The following is an 18,065-nucleotide window of genomic DNA, read 5'->3' on the forward strand; positions in this document are numbered from 1 at the left end:
GTAAACTGGAGTATGGTCTGATGGAAGATAAAAGAATAAGTAAAAAAAACCCCAAACATTTCTATCACATTAAAACAATGACTGAAAACACAAAACAATGTGTTATGGATGTATGTGCAAATGCCGATTTTAATACATGAAAGAGAAAAAGTTAGGGTCAAAAAATGCTAATAAAGACTCACCAAAAGTCCAAACTAAAATGGAACAGCTATTTCCTGAGGAACTTCAGAAATTATTTTAAAAGAAGCTAGGTTTTACATGGATCACTCTGAAAGCAATACCTCCTATTTATTTCCATGAAAACTACAACAGATACAGAGAGCACAACAACATGATTTGATAGAGAAAATTCTCAGCTACAAAACACTCTTTCTTAGTATAGTCATCACCACTAACTATGCACTTTTGCCAGCAGTGAACAAGCATGTTGTGCTTGTAAAAATCTACACCAGTGGAGACTGACCCATTTTTTCACAGCTGCTATGACAGCGTTATTGCTAGGAAAACATTGCCCACACAGTCCACTTTTCACTGTGCCGACATCCACTGTTTGATCTCAATAAATGTTCAGTATATGTCAATGAATGACAATGAATACTATTTTTTTAACAAGGAAGAATTCAGTGGCACCCTTTTGCTTCATACACACTTCAATGTCAGACATCATTCTGTCAGACTGCCTCTCTGCTGCCATCTATCGCTCGGCAACAAAATGCAATGGAACTGTGGTGGGAAGGTCCAGCTTCTACTGCCATTCTACCAACATTTGCCTTTGATACTGTGGGCCAACATGATAAAATAAGACATTACTTTTGGAGCAACCCTCATGTTTTGAATTTGATAAACATTCCAGACATTTTCAGAATCACTCTCATTTGATGGGTCTGTCTAGAGCCTGAACCTTACTGAACTGCCATGCTGCAAGTAACACAATATATATTTCTTTAGTATCCGCTGGTGATAAGTTACATAACTGAAATTCATCCAGGAAAGTATACCTGTTAATTTTGCTTTAGATGGATTCTATTAAAATGTGAAAATCTTGGCAAGAGCTGGGGTGACACTTGCCCACTGTCTGGGTCCCTTTCCCACCCAGTCAACAGGGCAGACTTTTTAGTTCATTATCACCTCATCAGTGCTCCTGTCAGCTGCCAACAGTGAGAAAAGACTAAGCCACTCACTAATTCCTGGCTTTCCTGCCTCCACTGAAGCACTGGTAAATCCAGAACAGATGGATGCTCTTTAACCCTCTCAATACAGACACCTACTTTAATCATTCTAATCAATCCACCGAACTCAGAACAAGGAATGACTGGCAGATGTTGAATGATGAATGGATTGACCTGTTGCAGCTCAGTTCCAGCACAGAAAGCTATGCTCCATCTCCAAAGCACCACTGGTAAGGGAGGCAGCTGGCCAAAGGCAGCAGGCCTACTGAGTCAAGAGTCAGACAGATCTATTAGTGAACAGGGGAAAAGAGTAGGGTGAGAGATTATAAAGAATGAGAAGATTATTGAACATTAAGATCTCATCACAAGAAATCATGAAAGAAGACCAGGTGGCATTTGCTCCATCCAAGTCCAGTTCTTCTGCAACTGAAGTGGCACTTCAAGCAGCTCAGCAGCTTGCTGTCCAGTCTTCTTTCCCCAGGACTCAAGATTTAAGTTACCAATCAGTCCTCGTGTCATGTCATACTTATCTGATCATGAATTACTGTTGCAGCAGAAATCCACATTCATAAAAAGGGTAACTTTTTTTGTTATGTTAGTCAGCTAAATAAGTCAATAGTTTTGTGTCTTTCAGGTACTACCACCATTTCTAGAAATATTCTTAATTAAAGAGTACAAAGACCATACTGCCCTGCAACTTTGAAAACAAAACTGTGTCCCTTCTATTAGAATTTAGAATTATAAGGCATGCTCTCATGAATTCCAGGCTATGCTAACATAAGTTTTTAAATTCACTTGTATAATCAAAACATCAAAAATCATTAAATGAGAAATATAAATCACAGCAGTCCATTTATTCACTAACACAATGAGCTTAGATGACCTTAGTGCACAACTTCACTCCAAAACTGGCTTTTCATGGACGATTTGATAAAATTCATAATTTTGATCCTTAGTTGTGAAAGCCTTTGTCATGGTTTTATGATTTTTGGTGCTGGTATTCCACATCATAACATCATGTAGTGCATTTAGAGTTAAAGAGTTAATGTTCCAGCTCCGTGGACCATCGATAGTTCCAGGTATGCCTGTCTCAGAAGAGAAGAAGAACTACATTCCCCAGAGGACTTTGCGATGCTTTGCGTTCTTACATGTTTATGCTCAGAGGGAAAGATAAAAACTGTCTGCAGTCACGGGACTCTCTCTTCCCTTCGGGACCGAGCTCGGCAGTGGGTGTTTGTTGCAGCCGTCCGCCTTCAGCATTAGCGTAAGGCCTTCGGTTTATTGGACACTCTCTCTCTCTTGCTCATTTTATTTGATTCATTTGCCTCAATTCCAATTATATTATATTATATTGTGTTATTTTCCTTTCTGATATCTTATTTAGTAAATTAGCTTTCCTCCTCAGATCGTTGCCGCTGTTTTGTTCCTGGGCCCATCTCCCTTCTCCTTTTTCCCTTTCCCCCTTCCCCTTCCCCGGGGTGTGGGCCCGTGGGTCCCCTGCCTCAATTGTCACGGTACCGGGTCAAACTGTCCCGCAAACCGCTGACAGCCTTCCACAGTGCTCACTATGATTAGAAGTGTTTTCTGGAATAATAGAACAGATAGTCTTTATGAGCAGGAGAGCAAGAGAAAGACTGCTTCAGCAAAAGGCTGAATTAAACCAGAACTTTTTCCTTGACTATCTTTAAACAAAAGCTTAGGAGCTTCAGGAAAACTCCTTCAAAGCTACATTTTTCTTAATTACGATTACAGTAACAGTCAAAAAAAGATGGAACATTGATGTGTTTATTGCACCTGAGAAATAGAATGGGAAAATATTTATGCACGTGCATTTTATGACTTTTCACTGATAAGAAGATAACCAAGCACTGCAAAGTTATCTATTATACATAAAAATTTTAGAATGATATTAGGAATCCACTACTCTTTGTTAAAAACTAATGTATATAAATGGGACCAAACCAGAATTTATATATTTAAAAAATAAATATAATTCATTCATGGAAAGAGCTATCAAACATATTGTTGAATCATTCTCAATGTGGAAAATGAAAGATAAGACTGAGCTACTAGCAGGGTTTTAGAAGAAATTTCTTCTTTCATAATATGAAACAACTCAATTGAAAAACACTTTCAGATGCAGTGATTATGATTCACCTATGGTGTGAAAGTGGCTTGACTAAGTATTTTGCAACTAATAATTCCAAAGTTTTTAGGAAAGTATGAGGTATGAAATGTCATGAGAACAATGACTCCTACTCCTCATGAGACAAGGATTAGAACATTCCTGAATAAGAAGTGAGGGACTTTCACTGAGAACGTGATTTCTTAGAGTGATGATGAAAGTTCAACATAACTTGGTCTTGCAGCACAGAACATACTTACAATAATATTATTATGTTTGAGGGTATTAATACATTTGCTATCACTTCAAGATAAGCTCTGTTATTTCTGGGAAGCTGTCCAACCAGACTGTAATCTTGTCTCTCTAACTGATATTGATAAAAATTAAGATGATTCAGTCATTCCTGGTACCAGTTTTGGGATCCAGTTACCTAAATAATGTTATTTAATGTTATCAAATATATTAGCTGTCCTAGGACATGTGAGACATTAAAAAGAGGCCAGTAAAGTGACATACAAGATCTGGAGGATCCATATGTTTCTGAAGCGGCACTTGGAGGATCAGTGATATATTCTGGAGTGCTAGAAATGGCAATAGATTCTTAGGTTCAGACAATTGATTTGTCCTCTTTAGAACCAATAATTAAGTTATCAACAGAAATGAGCTCCTTTCTTATTAAATTTATGTCTTATGAGTAGAGTGGTGGAAGTTTTGAAACATGTTTCTTGGAAAGTAGTCACACTGATGATCACCAGTAGGCAAAGAGGCAATGTTCTGAATGACAACTAACCAAAGAAGAGGAAGTGGAGACTTGAGGAAAAAGAAGACAGGAATCAACACAGGTGTGTATCTCTTGGTCTTAGTCCTATTAAAAAAAATAAATTATAATGAATTATACCCTTTAAACAATATTTCAATAACTTTCCTTTATTAACTTGCATTAGGATACAAACCATATTTATGGTAAAATAAAATTTAACTTCCTAGCAAATGAACATTTAAATTGCAGTGCAAATGGCCTTTTAGCATACAGTTAAAAGGTCTTCATTGCAGGCAAAAGGTCAGTTTACAAAAACCAGCCTAAATGATTTTTTATGCCATTTTTTCTGATTTTTTTTCTGAATTTTCCTTATCCATAAATGAGATAAACCATAGTGATATTTTTCAGTGGAGTATTTGGAGAACTAATACAATGCTTCTAACTCCTTTAAGATTTTTGGATGGAAAGCACTATATAATGTAAAGTATCATAAGCAAAACTGAATGCCTTAACATGTTAGAAAATTATACATGACTGCATAATTGATAATTCTATTCCTAGAGGTATTTCATGATCACAAGGAGGGAAGTTATACTACTCTATTTTGGTCTGCCAACTCCTCTTCATTAAAAGTTTAGGTGTATATTTCCAAGTCCTAGGAGATGGGCACCAAGTTCAGCTAGAAGAGCTGAGAATTTAGGTAAGGAAATACTTTCACTAGACTATCCATCTCATATCTTAAAGCCAAATGTACAGTTAAGACATAAACTAGAGAAATGAACAAATGTAGTGCATGAGCTGAAAAGAGGAATGTCATTTTCTTTGTTGTTGTTGCTTCTTCAGTTAATATTTCTAAAGGAATATTTTCTAAGACAAGATTTCCTTGGGAATAGAACAATGACATGGATTTTATCCTTTACAAAACATGTTCGAGACCAGCAATATCAGTATATATATAATAGGGATTAGAGTTTAACTGAAAATCTGTAAGTGGTCACAAGGAGTCAAGTTCTCCATCTTTTCCAAGCAGGCCTCACTTCACAACTTACAGGACAAAAGTTCTTCTGATTAAGGTACAATGCTTCAAAAATATGAATGACTTGGTAGTAGGAAAAGAGTGTAAAGCAACTCTGAAAGAACAGCTGAAGGTTTTAATCTATGCCTCATTCTATAATCTAACAGTTATTAAGCAAGAATTCCAACACTGAAAACACATTAAATAATCATTAAATTACTCATCTGCTAGCAAAATTATCAGAATCTTAGCAAATTAACTGTTTTCATTTCTAAAACAAAAATGACTCTAGACTCAAAAGACAAGTGATGAACATGCATCACTTACAGTTGAGTTTCTGTATCAGGATAAAGTAGAACAGCAACTGGACTAAGCTAAGCATACACTAAGAGAAACACAATTCATTATTAGGACTCATTGGTGTGCATGAAGTATGTCTTGTTCTACTTTCTACATATTAATTTCTTATTGCCATTATTTTATTAGAAAGTGAAACAAAAAGGGAGGGAAGGGAGGGAGGGGGGAGGAGAGAGGAGGGAAAATAGAAACCACAATGGAGATATATTAAAAGATAATGCATCTCACATATATAGGAACTAAAATTTTTGTTATTTGTATCACTGAGGCAAGAACCAGATTATTGAGTAAGTTTTGTTTTATTAAAAATCTACAAGTTCTATTTCAGAAATAGTTAACAAAAAATAATTTCTAATCCTTTGTTGCACTTAAGTTGCATTGAGAGAATATTTGTCCATAAAATAGAACAAGTAATACAGCAATTGTATAAATAATCACCTTTGTGTAATGGAGCTACATCTATTCAAATCACAAAGCCACCTGGAGCACTCTTTCCCTCAAATCTGGGCACAAAGACTATGAGGAAGTAAGCCATCAGGTAGGGTTTCTCTAGGTATCTTCTGTACTTACAACTTTACATACAGAGGAAGTGTTGCTCCCATGCTCCACACTGTAAACTCCTTTACAACAAAACTCTAGCAGTTGAAACCACTGGAGTGAAGACTTGGTATGAGATCGCTTGAAGTGGTTGTACATGATGACATAGCTGTTTGACTAACACTGACTCTTTCTGTTTGGGCCAAATGCAATTCTGACACACTCTGCAAGTCAGCACCAAACACCCTTTCCATTCTCCAACAGTTTACTTGCATTTCTGCATAAGCGCTGATTTCTTTTGGCTCCAAAGACAGCTTCACCTGCAGGGTTTCATTTTTCTGTTTGACACCTTGCTGTTGATTTTCCCTTGCTGCACAAAAGAACTTGCTCCAGTGCCTCTTTCACAAATGCTTCTTTGTAGTAAATGAAAGCCTTAATGATTGTATTTTGATTGTGGACTTGATTAATTTTGACTTTGTTTAATTTGCAACCTTTGCTGAGATCTTTAGGGCTGGGAATTAGAGAGCACACTGTAGCACTGTACTTTGGACATTACAGGTTTGCCAATTTGTTTCATGCCTCATTTGTCACAAAATCTATGAAATTGTAGCCCAAAACCAGCCTCATATTTTTCAAGGCAAGGCAAAAATGTATTTGTTTTTGTTTTAAATTAACAACTCCTTGCTAAATTAATACAGTTTTCTCAACTCCAGACCAAAGCTCTTACTAACAATGAGAATATAGCAAGCAAGATCAATCTGAAGATCAGCTTAGCAAAAGACAACAGATCACTCCTCTCCAATTACATCACTAAAGTGCTAACAGAATAATCCTCAATTTTAGGTACAGACATAGAACTAAAAAAAAAAAAAAAAGAGGATGTAGGAAGTCAGTGTATGAGAGTGTGCTAGAAGTAAGAAATAAATGAAGAAGCAAATATCTTACTTGCACATTTTCTACTATTTTGTCTCTTAAGATATTTTAAAACATATGAACTCAATATCTGAAGTTTAATTCCTGACATCACTGAAATTCTGCGGCCATGAGTGAAAGAGTAACTTAATTTTTCTGGTTTCAGTTTACTCTTTTGAGGAACAAAACCAAAATTTCTCTTGAAGAACATGAGAAGCTTCAGTGAAAACAACTAGACTGTGAAGTACTGTTGTTACGAGTTGCATTATTAATATTTTTGGAAGACAATGTGACTAGCCAAGCTCATAAGGACTTTATGCAGACAGCAGAAGACAGCCTTGGCATTCTTTATAACCAGGCTTAATTATGATGCAAAGTTAGGAGGTTTTGCTATCATTCAACAAGACCTAGACAGACTGGAGAGTTGGGTAGGGAGGAATCTTATGTGGTTTAACAAGAGCAAATGTAAAGTCTTGCACTTGCAGAGGAATGACTGCATGCACCAGTACAAGTCAGGGGCTGAGCTGCTAGAGAGGAGTTATGTGAAGAAGGACCTGGGGGACCTGGTGGACAACAAGTTGGTAATGAACTGGTAGTGTGCCCTTGCTCCCAAGAAGGCCATTGGCATACTGAGGTGCACCAGAAAGAGCACGGTGAACAGGTCAAGGGAGGTGATTCTCCCATCCACTTTGCCCTGGTGAAGCCACACTTAAGACTACTGTGTCTAGTTCTGGGCTCCCCAGTTCAAAAAAGACAGGGATCTCCTAGAAGGTATCTAGTGCAGGGCCACAAAGATGACAAAGGGCCTGGAGTATCTCCTGTATGAGGAAAGGCTGAGTAACCTGGGTCTGTTCACCCTTGAAAAAAGAAGCCTGAGGGGGATCTGATAAATATTTATAAACATCTAAAGAGAGGCAAGAGGCAAATAGATGAGGCCAGGCTCTTCTGAGTGGTACGTAGCAACAGGACTAGGAGTAAGGGCCTAAAACACTAACATAGAAAGTTCTGTACTAAAGTGTGGAAGAACGTTATGGTAGGAGTGACAGAGCACTGGAACGGTCTGCCCAGAGAGGTTGTGGAGTCTCCTTCTATGGAGATATTCAAGACCTGTCTGGATGCCTACCTGTGTGACCTATTCTAGAGTACCTGCTTCAGCAGGGGATTGGACTCAATGATCTCTTGAGGTCTCTTCCAACTCCTATGATTCTGTGATTAATCTTTTCTCATTTCCTGCGTACTGAGGTCTTGAAAGGAAAAAGAAATTTTTTAGCTATCTTTAACCAACAACCTGGATGATCTAAAATGTGGTTCTCCTCGCATGAAAAATATTCAAAATGGATTACACAGAAGAGCAAAATTTCTCTTTAGAAATCAAATCTGCAAACCAAAGACAGTATTAATAGAGAGAACTGAGGCCACAGCATGATATGTAAAACATGGTCATCTATATATCATATTTTTACAAGTGGTTATGGACAATAACTCAGGGAAGTAATTATCTCGGGTAAAGAATCACAAGAACTGTAAGAAAATATTCTCTATATCCTCAATTTTGTATAGTCTACTTCCAAATCATGTTCAGTCATATCTACTCTATTTGTGAGTATTTAGTGAATACCAGTTTTAACACTTAGTTTAAAATCACATATAAAGCTTGATACGTAAATTACATAGTGGTGTCTTAGTTTCAGCTGGGATGGAATCTTTTTCTTCAGAGCATCTGGTATTAAAATATGTTTTGTTTCTAGGAGAAAAACAATGTTGATAGCATACCAGTGTTTATAGTTATTGCTAAGCAGTGTTGTACAGTCCAAGGCTGTTCCAGTTTCTCAGCTCATACTAACAAAGGGCTGGGAGGGGACGGAATCAGGACAGCTGACTTAAGCTGGCCAAATAGATATTCTATACAATATGACATCATGCAGAAGGAGAGTTTTGAAAGGGGTGGGAGTTCATCTCTCTCTCTTACACTGGTTGTGGGGATATCTGGGCATTGGTCATGGGGTGGTGAGCAACTGCTTGTGTATCACTTGGTATATACATTTATACAAATATACTGTCTATCCCAACCCACAAGTTCAACTCTGTGGTCTTTTTCGATTCTCTCCCCCGTCCCACTGGGAAGGGAGGGTAGTGAGCAAAAAGCTGTGTGGTGCTCAGCCACCTGCAGGGTTAAACCACAACAAATGGAAATAAACTAGTATGACTTTAGTTTTCAGTGCTTTCAGTTTTAAATAGACTAACAAAAGCTGTTAATTGCCAGCAGACTGAAAAAGAAATGCTGGTTTATGGAAGGATATAGTATTATCTTCTTTTTGTTTGAGGAAGGGCTATAAAAAAGGATTCAGGGAACACCAACTACAACATTATGTTGAATGGTTCAATCTTCCCTATAATTCTGTACGTTCTACTTCCTAGTACCAGGAAAGAGAGCTCTCTCTGTCCTGTAATCTCCATGAACTATAACACTATATACTGAACTGGTGATAAGTGCCTCTAAAGCAATAGCAACATTATACCTTAAGGAAAGACACTTCCAGAATGCCTAGGGTATTCTCTGAAGATTTTTAAAAATAGTTCTGGCAAATCTTCAAATTTTTAACACTTCTTATAATAGTCATTTGTGCTGCACATAAGATGCTATCAGACAGCAAGTTCCCAAACCCTTTCCATATGGAATTATCTCAGAAATCCCACAGACTTGTGGACAGTTTTTTATTTTGACCAAAAAAAAAAATCAAATATTTGGAAGGAAAGCAAAAAATTGTACTAACTATTCACATAGAGAATAATTTCAAATATTGTAGGAACTGCCAATAATTTGACTCATTTTCTGATGTTTCTTATATGACTCCCTGTTGTCAGACTGTCTTTCAGGAATGTAGGGAAACATTTGCTTCAGACATTATTTCTATAATAAAAGCAAATTGACCTGAGTTTTCTTGAAAAAGAAATTTCTGGTCAACTACAGAAAATAACATCAAATTAGGCTTTGTCTTAGCTATGTATCGCAGAGCTACAATCCTATTTTAAAAACAATGAAAAAGGGACTTACACAGGCAGAGTAGCCTTATGAGAACATCAAACCTTTGAGATTTCCCTCCTTGTATTTTTGAACTATGTTGACGATGTCCGGATGGGATTTACAATGGCTCAAAGCTACTATTGTTCACACTACATTAAATCTACAATATATACAATGAGATACCATAATATTTTTGGAACTTCTATTAGCCCACAACTTAGCTGTATTTAATGAAATATGTCGTGCTCACAGAGTTGATTTATATGCATCACTATTTACAGTGCACGTTTATAAGAGAGGAAAAAACACCCTAAGGAACTCAAGATTGTTTGGACTTCAACAGAAAGTAAATAGTGCCTGATTTGGTTTAGCTCAGTAACACCCCTGGAAGCCTCAAAATCTTGTAGTTGGATTAGGAATGGCAACAGGAATCAATGGTGTATCTGAAACAGCTACTACAGGAAATGTATTATTGCTACCAAACCTGCATCAGAACTCTTTTGCATATTTCAATTTCAAGACAAAGATCATAATCATATTTATGTTTGTTGTGCATAGAAGTATACAGAAACAATAAAAAGGCATGCCAAAAACAAGGAAGTCAATTTCTGCAGTGTTATTCTATTCATACATCCAAGGGAACATTACACAGATTCTCTTGTACAGATAAAACTGTAGTTCTAAGAGAACTTCTGATTGCATTTAATTGCTGAAACTGTGTGCTGCAGAATATAGAACAACTAACAATGTTCTGTACTGGAAAAGGGATGCAGAATTATCTAGCAGAAGAGAAGGTACTATATTGGTGCCCTCACAAATGTCTTACAAACAGTCTGTTTTATACATTAGTCAAAACAAAACAGTCACACACTCCATTCCTCTACCAGTTTAACACTGGGTAAGCTGAGTGAATACATCTAGAAAAAAAAGCATTGCTCTTTTTATTATTTTAGATAAGGTGATTTATACAATATTCAGGGAATGCATTCCTTTTACCAAAGTAACGCCAGTTGGGCACTTAATACTTTTAAAGACATTGCCTTGGGCTGCACATGCTCTTGGTTTGTTTGCAATAATGAATTAGCTGAGAATATACAGGAAAGGTGTTTGTTCATTCTCTCATGCTGGGACTGTGCTAGCCTAAAACTGCAGATTTTAGTAGTCTGCATCTATTCGAAGGACCTCTAGTGATGAGATTTCTCACAGTAATTTCTATAACAATACTACAAATGCTACAAAAGGAAAAAAATTAATAAAACCTGTGCATTCTTAATACTGAAGCAATATGCAATGCTTTTTGCATTGTTTTTTGAAAACAAGTGTGATTTCATCGCACTATCTAGAAGTTACATTCCAAGAACTACTAAAGTGATCACTCACACTAAACGGTCTCCCAAAAACATCCAGAAAAAAAATACTTCCAGTGGAAAGGCAGGGAAACAAAAGCATAGTGTAACTACATTCTCAGGAGTTTAACGACTGGACCTCCTCTTTCAAACTCTTCCATATAACAGTAATAGTCGCAGCAATTACTGAGTGGAACAACCCCTTTAACACCACCTGGTGTACTTTTCAGCAGTTGGTCCTGCTCCCAGGCCTGTCATGCCTCATTAAGATAGTACAGTACTTTTTCTCTGCAAGACTATTCCGGGGGACCACAGAGTCCAACATAAAATGAGATATGGAGGTTTTATCATAAGACGGTAAGGACTAAGACAAGCAGTGCCAAGATTTTAGTATCTGAGAAAACCACAGAAGAAAAAGTTTTTCAAGCAAGGTGAAGAGTGAAAACAAACCAGCTATAAAAAAACAGATATAACTTTCTCATGGCTAAAGAAACAGAAGAAACCACAACAATCTAATTCTGCCTATGCTCATAATGTGCACCTTGTTTACATAGGCTTTGCTTGAGGTCCTACTTCTTTCTGCTTTGCTAAACTTTAAGATTAAAATTTAATAGTTCTCCCACCAATGTGAATTGTTTGACCAGAGCTATGTACTACTGCTGCTAACAAATGGGTTAAGCTTCTCTGCTGCTTTCCAGGCTTCAGAGCATTCTGTTATCAGTTTCACTGAAAACATGCCCCCAATGTTGCCACTGAGTATCTGAGGGAGCTTGAAGGCTTATTTACTATATAGCAGGACACAGGACAGCAGCCTCCAAATACTTATTTGCCAAAAGAGGAAAAGCACGTAAGAGATTATGTTTTCTACCAAGCAACCAAATGAATGAAATAATTACAGCAGAACCCATCAAATTTCAAGGTAACCAAGATCTACACTCACATTTATGAAAAGCTTAGTGGTTCATTATAGTAAGGAGAACAGTGAAGGTGAAAAAAAAAAAAAAAAAAAGGAAAATACATTTTCTGTCCCTTCAATAACCTTAACTTTAGAAGATATATTTCAACTTCCCTATTGGCTTCAGTGAGATTCACTTCAAGATTAACAGCAGTTCCAGTATCAGTTTATTTGCAACCATTCAGTCTTAATATCTCTATACTTCAGTTATTAGAAATTGGTATTTTTTTCACTGAAACTGAACTTTCTACAGCTTAAATGTCAAAATCTTATTCAGTGAGTATATCTAATTAAAATAAACATGCATATTTTATGCTGAAAAATAAAAAAGGACAAAATGATGGAATAGGATATATTTTAATGTTCATTTTCCATTTCTGTTCTCTTCTAAAAAAAGACATTTTAATGAAAAATAAAAGAAAAATCTAGGCTTATGAGGGAAAAAAGGGTCTGCTGGAATGTATTTGTTCAGTTTTGCTCCAAACAGTAAATACTACAGAAATTGAGTGTCCTCTGTGGGACTGGAGCTTATTTAAGGCCACAAAAGTAATTACAGGAAGAACATCAGCAATATTGCTGCAATTGCCTGATGGCCTGATACACCACGTGGCCCACAGACCTCAGAGTCCAGCTAAAAATGCTAAGAAGTTTTCAACCGGATCTAGAAAGCCAGGTGCAAGGTTAAGGTACTACTAATTTGTAGCACAGATGACAAATATGAACTTGTTTCAAACTAGAGAGAATCATTTCTATATGTACACTTCCTTTGAAATTACAAATCACTTATCTGGAGAACTGTCATTAGACCACCGGCATAACATAAGATTTCTATAATGACTCAAAAAAATATTCTTTTAATTTTCAAGAACACACTTTGTGATGAGTTGAATGGATACCGAGGACACTGATACTGTTCATTTTTGGATTTTTTTGCTGTTTCTGCTCATCATGAGTACACATAACATGAAATAAATTTTGTTTGCTGAAACTGCAGTGTTTGAATGACTTTACACATCATTTTGGACCAAAAAATAAACTCTATGCCAATTAATCAGTTTCTTCTGGATCACTTTCAATTTCAACCTCCTACTCATACCTCCAGACAATACTGCCTTACTGCTGGGAGGATGAACTTTTTAGAAGATAAACAACATTGGCTTTCACTGACTTCATTTTAACTTGAGAATGTTTGTGTATGTCTATTTTTCTTACCTGAGAGGCAGAAAATGAACACGAGGACTTATCAACCATCTACCAACTACTTGAAGTGGCTTGCACATTGTGTAGGAAAACTGTAGCAGGGAAGGGTTATCATTGCATTGCCTAGGTCGGCATCTTATTTTTAATAGTAGCCCTCACATAGCTCTCCAGCTCATAAATGAAACAAAAAAGGAATGTGGTAAACAGTTTAATGAGGCTGCACAGCCTGGTTCATCTCTGATCACCACCTATGCTCTCTATCAAATTAAACATTACCTATTGGAAAAATGGGACGTATACATTGAATTAACTATTACCGTTGTAAATATTCAAAAGACCACTCAAATAAAGTCATGTGAGTAATCAAGACTTTTTTAAGAGCTTAATTTTGAAATAAATTATACGTTCTATTGTAACAATCCCATTGTAATAGGCTCGATTATTTAAAATTAAAGATTATAGTGAACTATTCTTGGACAAGTGATAGTCTTTCAGTTGTGTGCCAGCAGGATTGTGTATTCAACTTCAAAGTGCCAGCTAGATTGTATAAGTCTGCATCACCTATAGAGTTAGCAGGAACTTCAATGAGAAAGAAAAGGCATAATTTAGGAAAGGTCTGTTGGACAAGTATTCACGTCTAAGGGAACAAGTTAAAAAATGCTACAACTGGGATTCATCAACCCTGAAGTAGATGACTTGAAGAATCTTCTAATCCTTTTGTCCATAACAAAAGGCCTGCCCAAGCAAAAAGAAACAAACAAACAACAACAAAAAAAAACACCCCACTTCTCTATAGGCAGACACAGTGACTGCTCCCCTTCCCTATGAGTGCAGTGTCTGCTGCTGCAGTTTGGGCAATTGCATGAACTCGGCCACAGATTAGAATGTTTGTACTTGGTTATTTTCACACACTGCCAAAATTTGCTGACAACACCAGGAGAAAAAAGGGAAAGGAAAACTGGTGATTTTCAACAGTTTATAACTCAGCTCAGCCTAAGCAGGTTTTTATGGGACAAAGAACAGAGATTTCTCTGTAGACAGCACTTTATTCCTGCCTAATTTGAAATATTTGCTGTGAATGATGGAAACATTAGAACTTCTTAAAGAAAACATAACATAACAAAAATTCTAGCAGTTTGCTATTATTTTTTTTTTACAGTAGATCACGTTGAAATAAATGGAGAGACTATTATCTACCTCTTCCATAATTATTTACAAGTAAGATATTTCTTAAAGAAAATGAAATTATTAGACTTAAAAGGCAAAGAGGTTCAAAATATGTAGTACTTTTTTAAGAACTGAAATTTCCTCCTTGGAATTCACATTTCTGCTGCTCTAGTGCCACAATATTCCCTAAAGAGTGTGAAACGATTTTCTTAGGGTTACAGAGTCAGTAGCAAACGCAAATTCTACTCTACGAAATGCAATTTTGCATACATATTATTGCTAACAAAATACCTAACAACTTCCTATAACAACTCTAAGGCAGCTTTCTGGAGTCCTCTTTCTGTTTTAACACCTTCTTTCAGTACATTCCTAGAAACTCCTAAAATAGCATTTCCTAAGCTCTTTTCTGTATATTCCCCTCATTTCTCCCTGTACTATTAGGTGCTCGTAGGGTCCAGGCTATTAAATGCAAACTCTTCCAAATAGCAAATTTAAACACTGCTGATTTCGAGCATCTGAAACCTTTCCCATAGAAGTGTGCCCAAAATTTGGGAAAACAACGTTAATTTACTGTGTCAATGAACTGTGTCTCTACAGCTATTGTTTTTTGTTAAAATATCAAATGTAAAAAAATTACTAAACATTTAGTTAGTGTTATTTTTGGATTGAAAAAGTAGAAAACATTTTAAAAGCACTAGAAAATTCTGCAAAACTAGAAAACGTGAGAAGAGTGCTTTTCAAAAAAAGGCATAGGCTGGGAGAGTGTGCTACAAAGAATATACCGGAGTTTTTGAAAATAAGATATTTAATTGACTGGGAGTCCTCAGTAGAGACATGTTTGCAGCAGAGACCCATGGTGAGGGTGAGTTTTTGATGTTTGGATGCATTTGGCAGCTTTATAGAACTTTCAGACAGCCCAACTACATCTAAAACACGTTCAGCTAGTTAACTATACAAATGTAATGTTTTTTCCATCTTTCTGTGCATGTGCTGACAGCATTACCATTCTCTCCAGTGTTCTTCTTCCTTCTTTGGCACAATGGATCTACCAGCCAATGCAGTTCCTGATACTTAATTTCAGTACAATGGCTTTCCAACAATAACTTACTTAGCTAAGAGAGGTCATCATTTAAAAGAAGTGAGTAGTTATACTGGAAGAGCCAAAGCTATACAATTCAAAATACATTTCAGGATATATTGTACAATACGTGTATATTTTAATGAGAAAGTTTGGCAGAGTAGTTTGGCAGAAGAAAGTACTGCCAAGTGATTGGATACGGGATATATCTTCAGTTGGTTTGGATTCCCATATCACCTTAAGAGCTATTGTTCCCATCCCCCAATACACCAGCACTCAAGCCAGTCAAATTTATAGCTCAATAAATTTTTTTTATTAAAAAGTATGGCTTTTAAGTACCGAAGTCTTCCAACGTCCCTATGCCAGGTCTAGATCAGAGTGTAGTAGCTTAATATAAAGCTGGAGAAGCTTGGCCCATGTTGCAGAGCCCTCCTAATTTAAGAGTTTCAAGACCAAAGCCACATCTCTTATTGTTTTGTAACAGCTGTTTTTCTATCCTTTCACTGGAAAAAAAAAAAAAAAAGAAAGAAGAAAAGGAAAGAAGATAGCGCGGAAAAGTTAAATAAATAAATAATGGCTCACAAACCACAGTGGAGGAATCACTGCTGGTCCTGCCAATAAAAATGTTCCTTCTCTTCAGGGCTGGCTAAACAACTGAAAGTGTTTCTAATGAACTGCTGGCAGCACTATCCATCACTGCACTAAATGGATTCCCGTCTCCCCAAACTAAGGCTAACTATTCATTTATAACACGCAGTCAGAAATTAGGAAGTATTTAAGCCTTAGAAGTCTATTTCCTCACTTTTCCCCACCTCAAAGCTTGGTTTTATTCAGATCCCCTTACAAAAAGATGACAAGAGAAGTCTGATAGAGAAATTAAATCTCAGTTCCAGTGCTAATGAATCATCCACACGAGTCTGAAAAATACTTCACCAGACCAGACATCTGCAGTCTCATTTCAGCATTATAACTATTTGGTATTATGTTTGCCTCATCCCTCTCTCCTTTTTAACATTTATTACACTGACCGGTGTCTTGCCTTAAAGTGGATAATAAGCAATTCAAGGTAAGATGGCAGATTCATAAGACACAAAATAACCAGGTCCCATTAATTGTTTAGGAAGTCTGAAGATGCAATTGTGCAAATAATGAATGACCAGGAAGAAGAAATGTTTTTCAACCCTAAAATAAGTATGAAATCAACATAGATAAACCCTAATCAGAAGTCACTTCTGAAGATTCAACTGATTACATAAATATGTATCCACAGAGGCATATTAATAGAATAGTTGTCTTTATATCATCAGAGATCAGAGAAGAATTCATAAATATCAATAAATCATGGTTACAAACAATGGAAAAAAAACCACTTACTTCATCTCCAGGACTTCCTCCAAATGTTTTCTTCTTTCTGCTCGTAGGTTGGTTAAATGGGATTCCTTCTCAGCCAAAGACTGCTGTGTAGAGGACAGTTTTGCTTTCATTGACTCCAGCTCCTGCTTAACTTTCTCCATAGCCATCATCAGCTCTTCCACCTGAAGCATTATTGAGGAAGGCAGAAGGAGAGAAAAATAGTACAATTTGACTGACTGTAACTTAACAAAGGTTCCAAGAGAATTAAGAGTCCTAAGGTAATCAGTGCATTTATACAGCATAATACTGAAGACCAGAATAAGCATCATCTAGTGCTGTGTAATGTACATCCACACACTGTGGAAGCAGCATTATAGACTGCAAATTAATATGGTCTGATCACTGGAATATCACTGTAGAAATACCAAACTATAAATCTTCAACTCTTCATTATTTCTATTTTAGAGAATGCAACACATGGAAAATGAGATGATCAATGTGCATTAAATTAGCTTAGAAAAATGCTAGGTATTAAATAGAGCACATTGATAATTTAATGTAAGCATAAAAACTTCTCTAAAGAGAAGCTACATACTTATGTTAAGAATATTTCTGAAACAAGTAGACTGGATTTCCATGAAAATGTAAGTAAGGCTACTTCCCCCAAAATATCTGTTGAACAATTCTTATAGCCAAATTTTATGATTCAGCAACAAAAACACCTTCAAAGAGTTTTTTATGGCAGACAGTTATAGAAGGGCAATACTTATATCTCTAGGCTACTACAAAATGGGAAAGGTTCAGAATTAACATGACAATAAATTCTAGAATATATAACACAAATGAATCTACTCATGTTTTGTTCTGTTCTAGGAGTGAGTTTTGTCTGATAGAATTCACCACCTTAACTTGCAAAACCACCATAAGAATAGCTATGTGTATGGTGTATCACTTACTGTCAGGAAAAACATGGATAAGAAGATAGTTTTTCATCCTCAGTCAAAGATAGAGCAAGAAATGTTGCACTTCAGAAACATGAATCTATAAATTCTACCGTAGTCACTGT

General features: G+C 36.4%; 1 protein-coding gene across 3 annotated transcripts in view; it reads right to left on the bottom strand.

The window, feature by feature from the left end:
* The window catches only part of ERC1 (ELKS/RAB6-interacting/CAST family member 1), a 288,678-nt gene that overhangs the window by 84,467 nt on the left and 186,146 nt on the right, over positions 1 to 18,065 (bottom strand). For all 3 annotated transcript variants that reach the window (XM_065742565.1, XM_065742566.1, XM_065742567.1), the window contains exon 15: positions 17,021 to 17,181. In XM_065742565.1, the coding sequence (XP_065598637.1) occupies positions 17,021 to 17,181 (161 nt within the window). The remainder of the gene's footprint in view (positions 1 to 17,020; positions 17,182 to 18,065) is intronic.

This window comes from Cyrtonyx montezumae, unplaced genomic scaffold (assembly GCF_038088225.1).
Source record: "Cyrtonyx montezumae isolate F1298 unplaced genomic scaffold, pur_monq_1.0 scaffold_3, whole genome shotgun sequence".
Classification (NCBI taxonomy): Eukaryota; Metazoa; Chordata; class Aves; order Galliformes; family Odontophoridae; genus Cyrtonyx; species Cyrtonyx montezumae.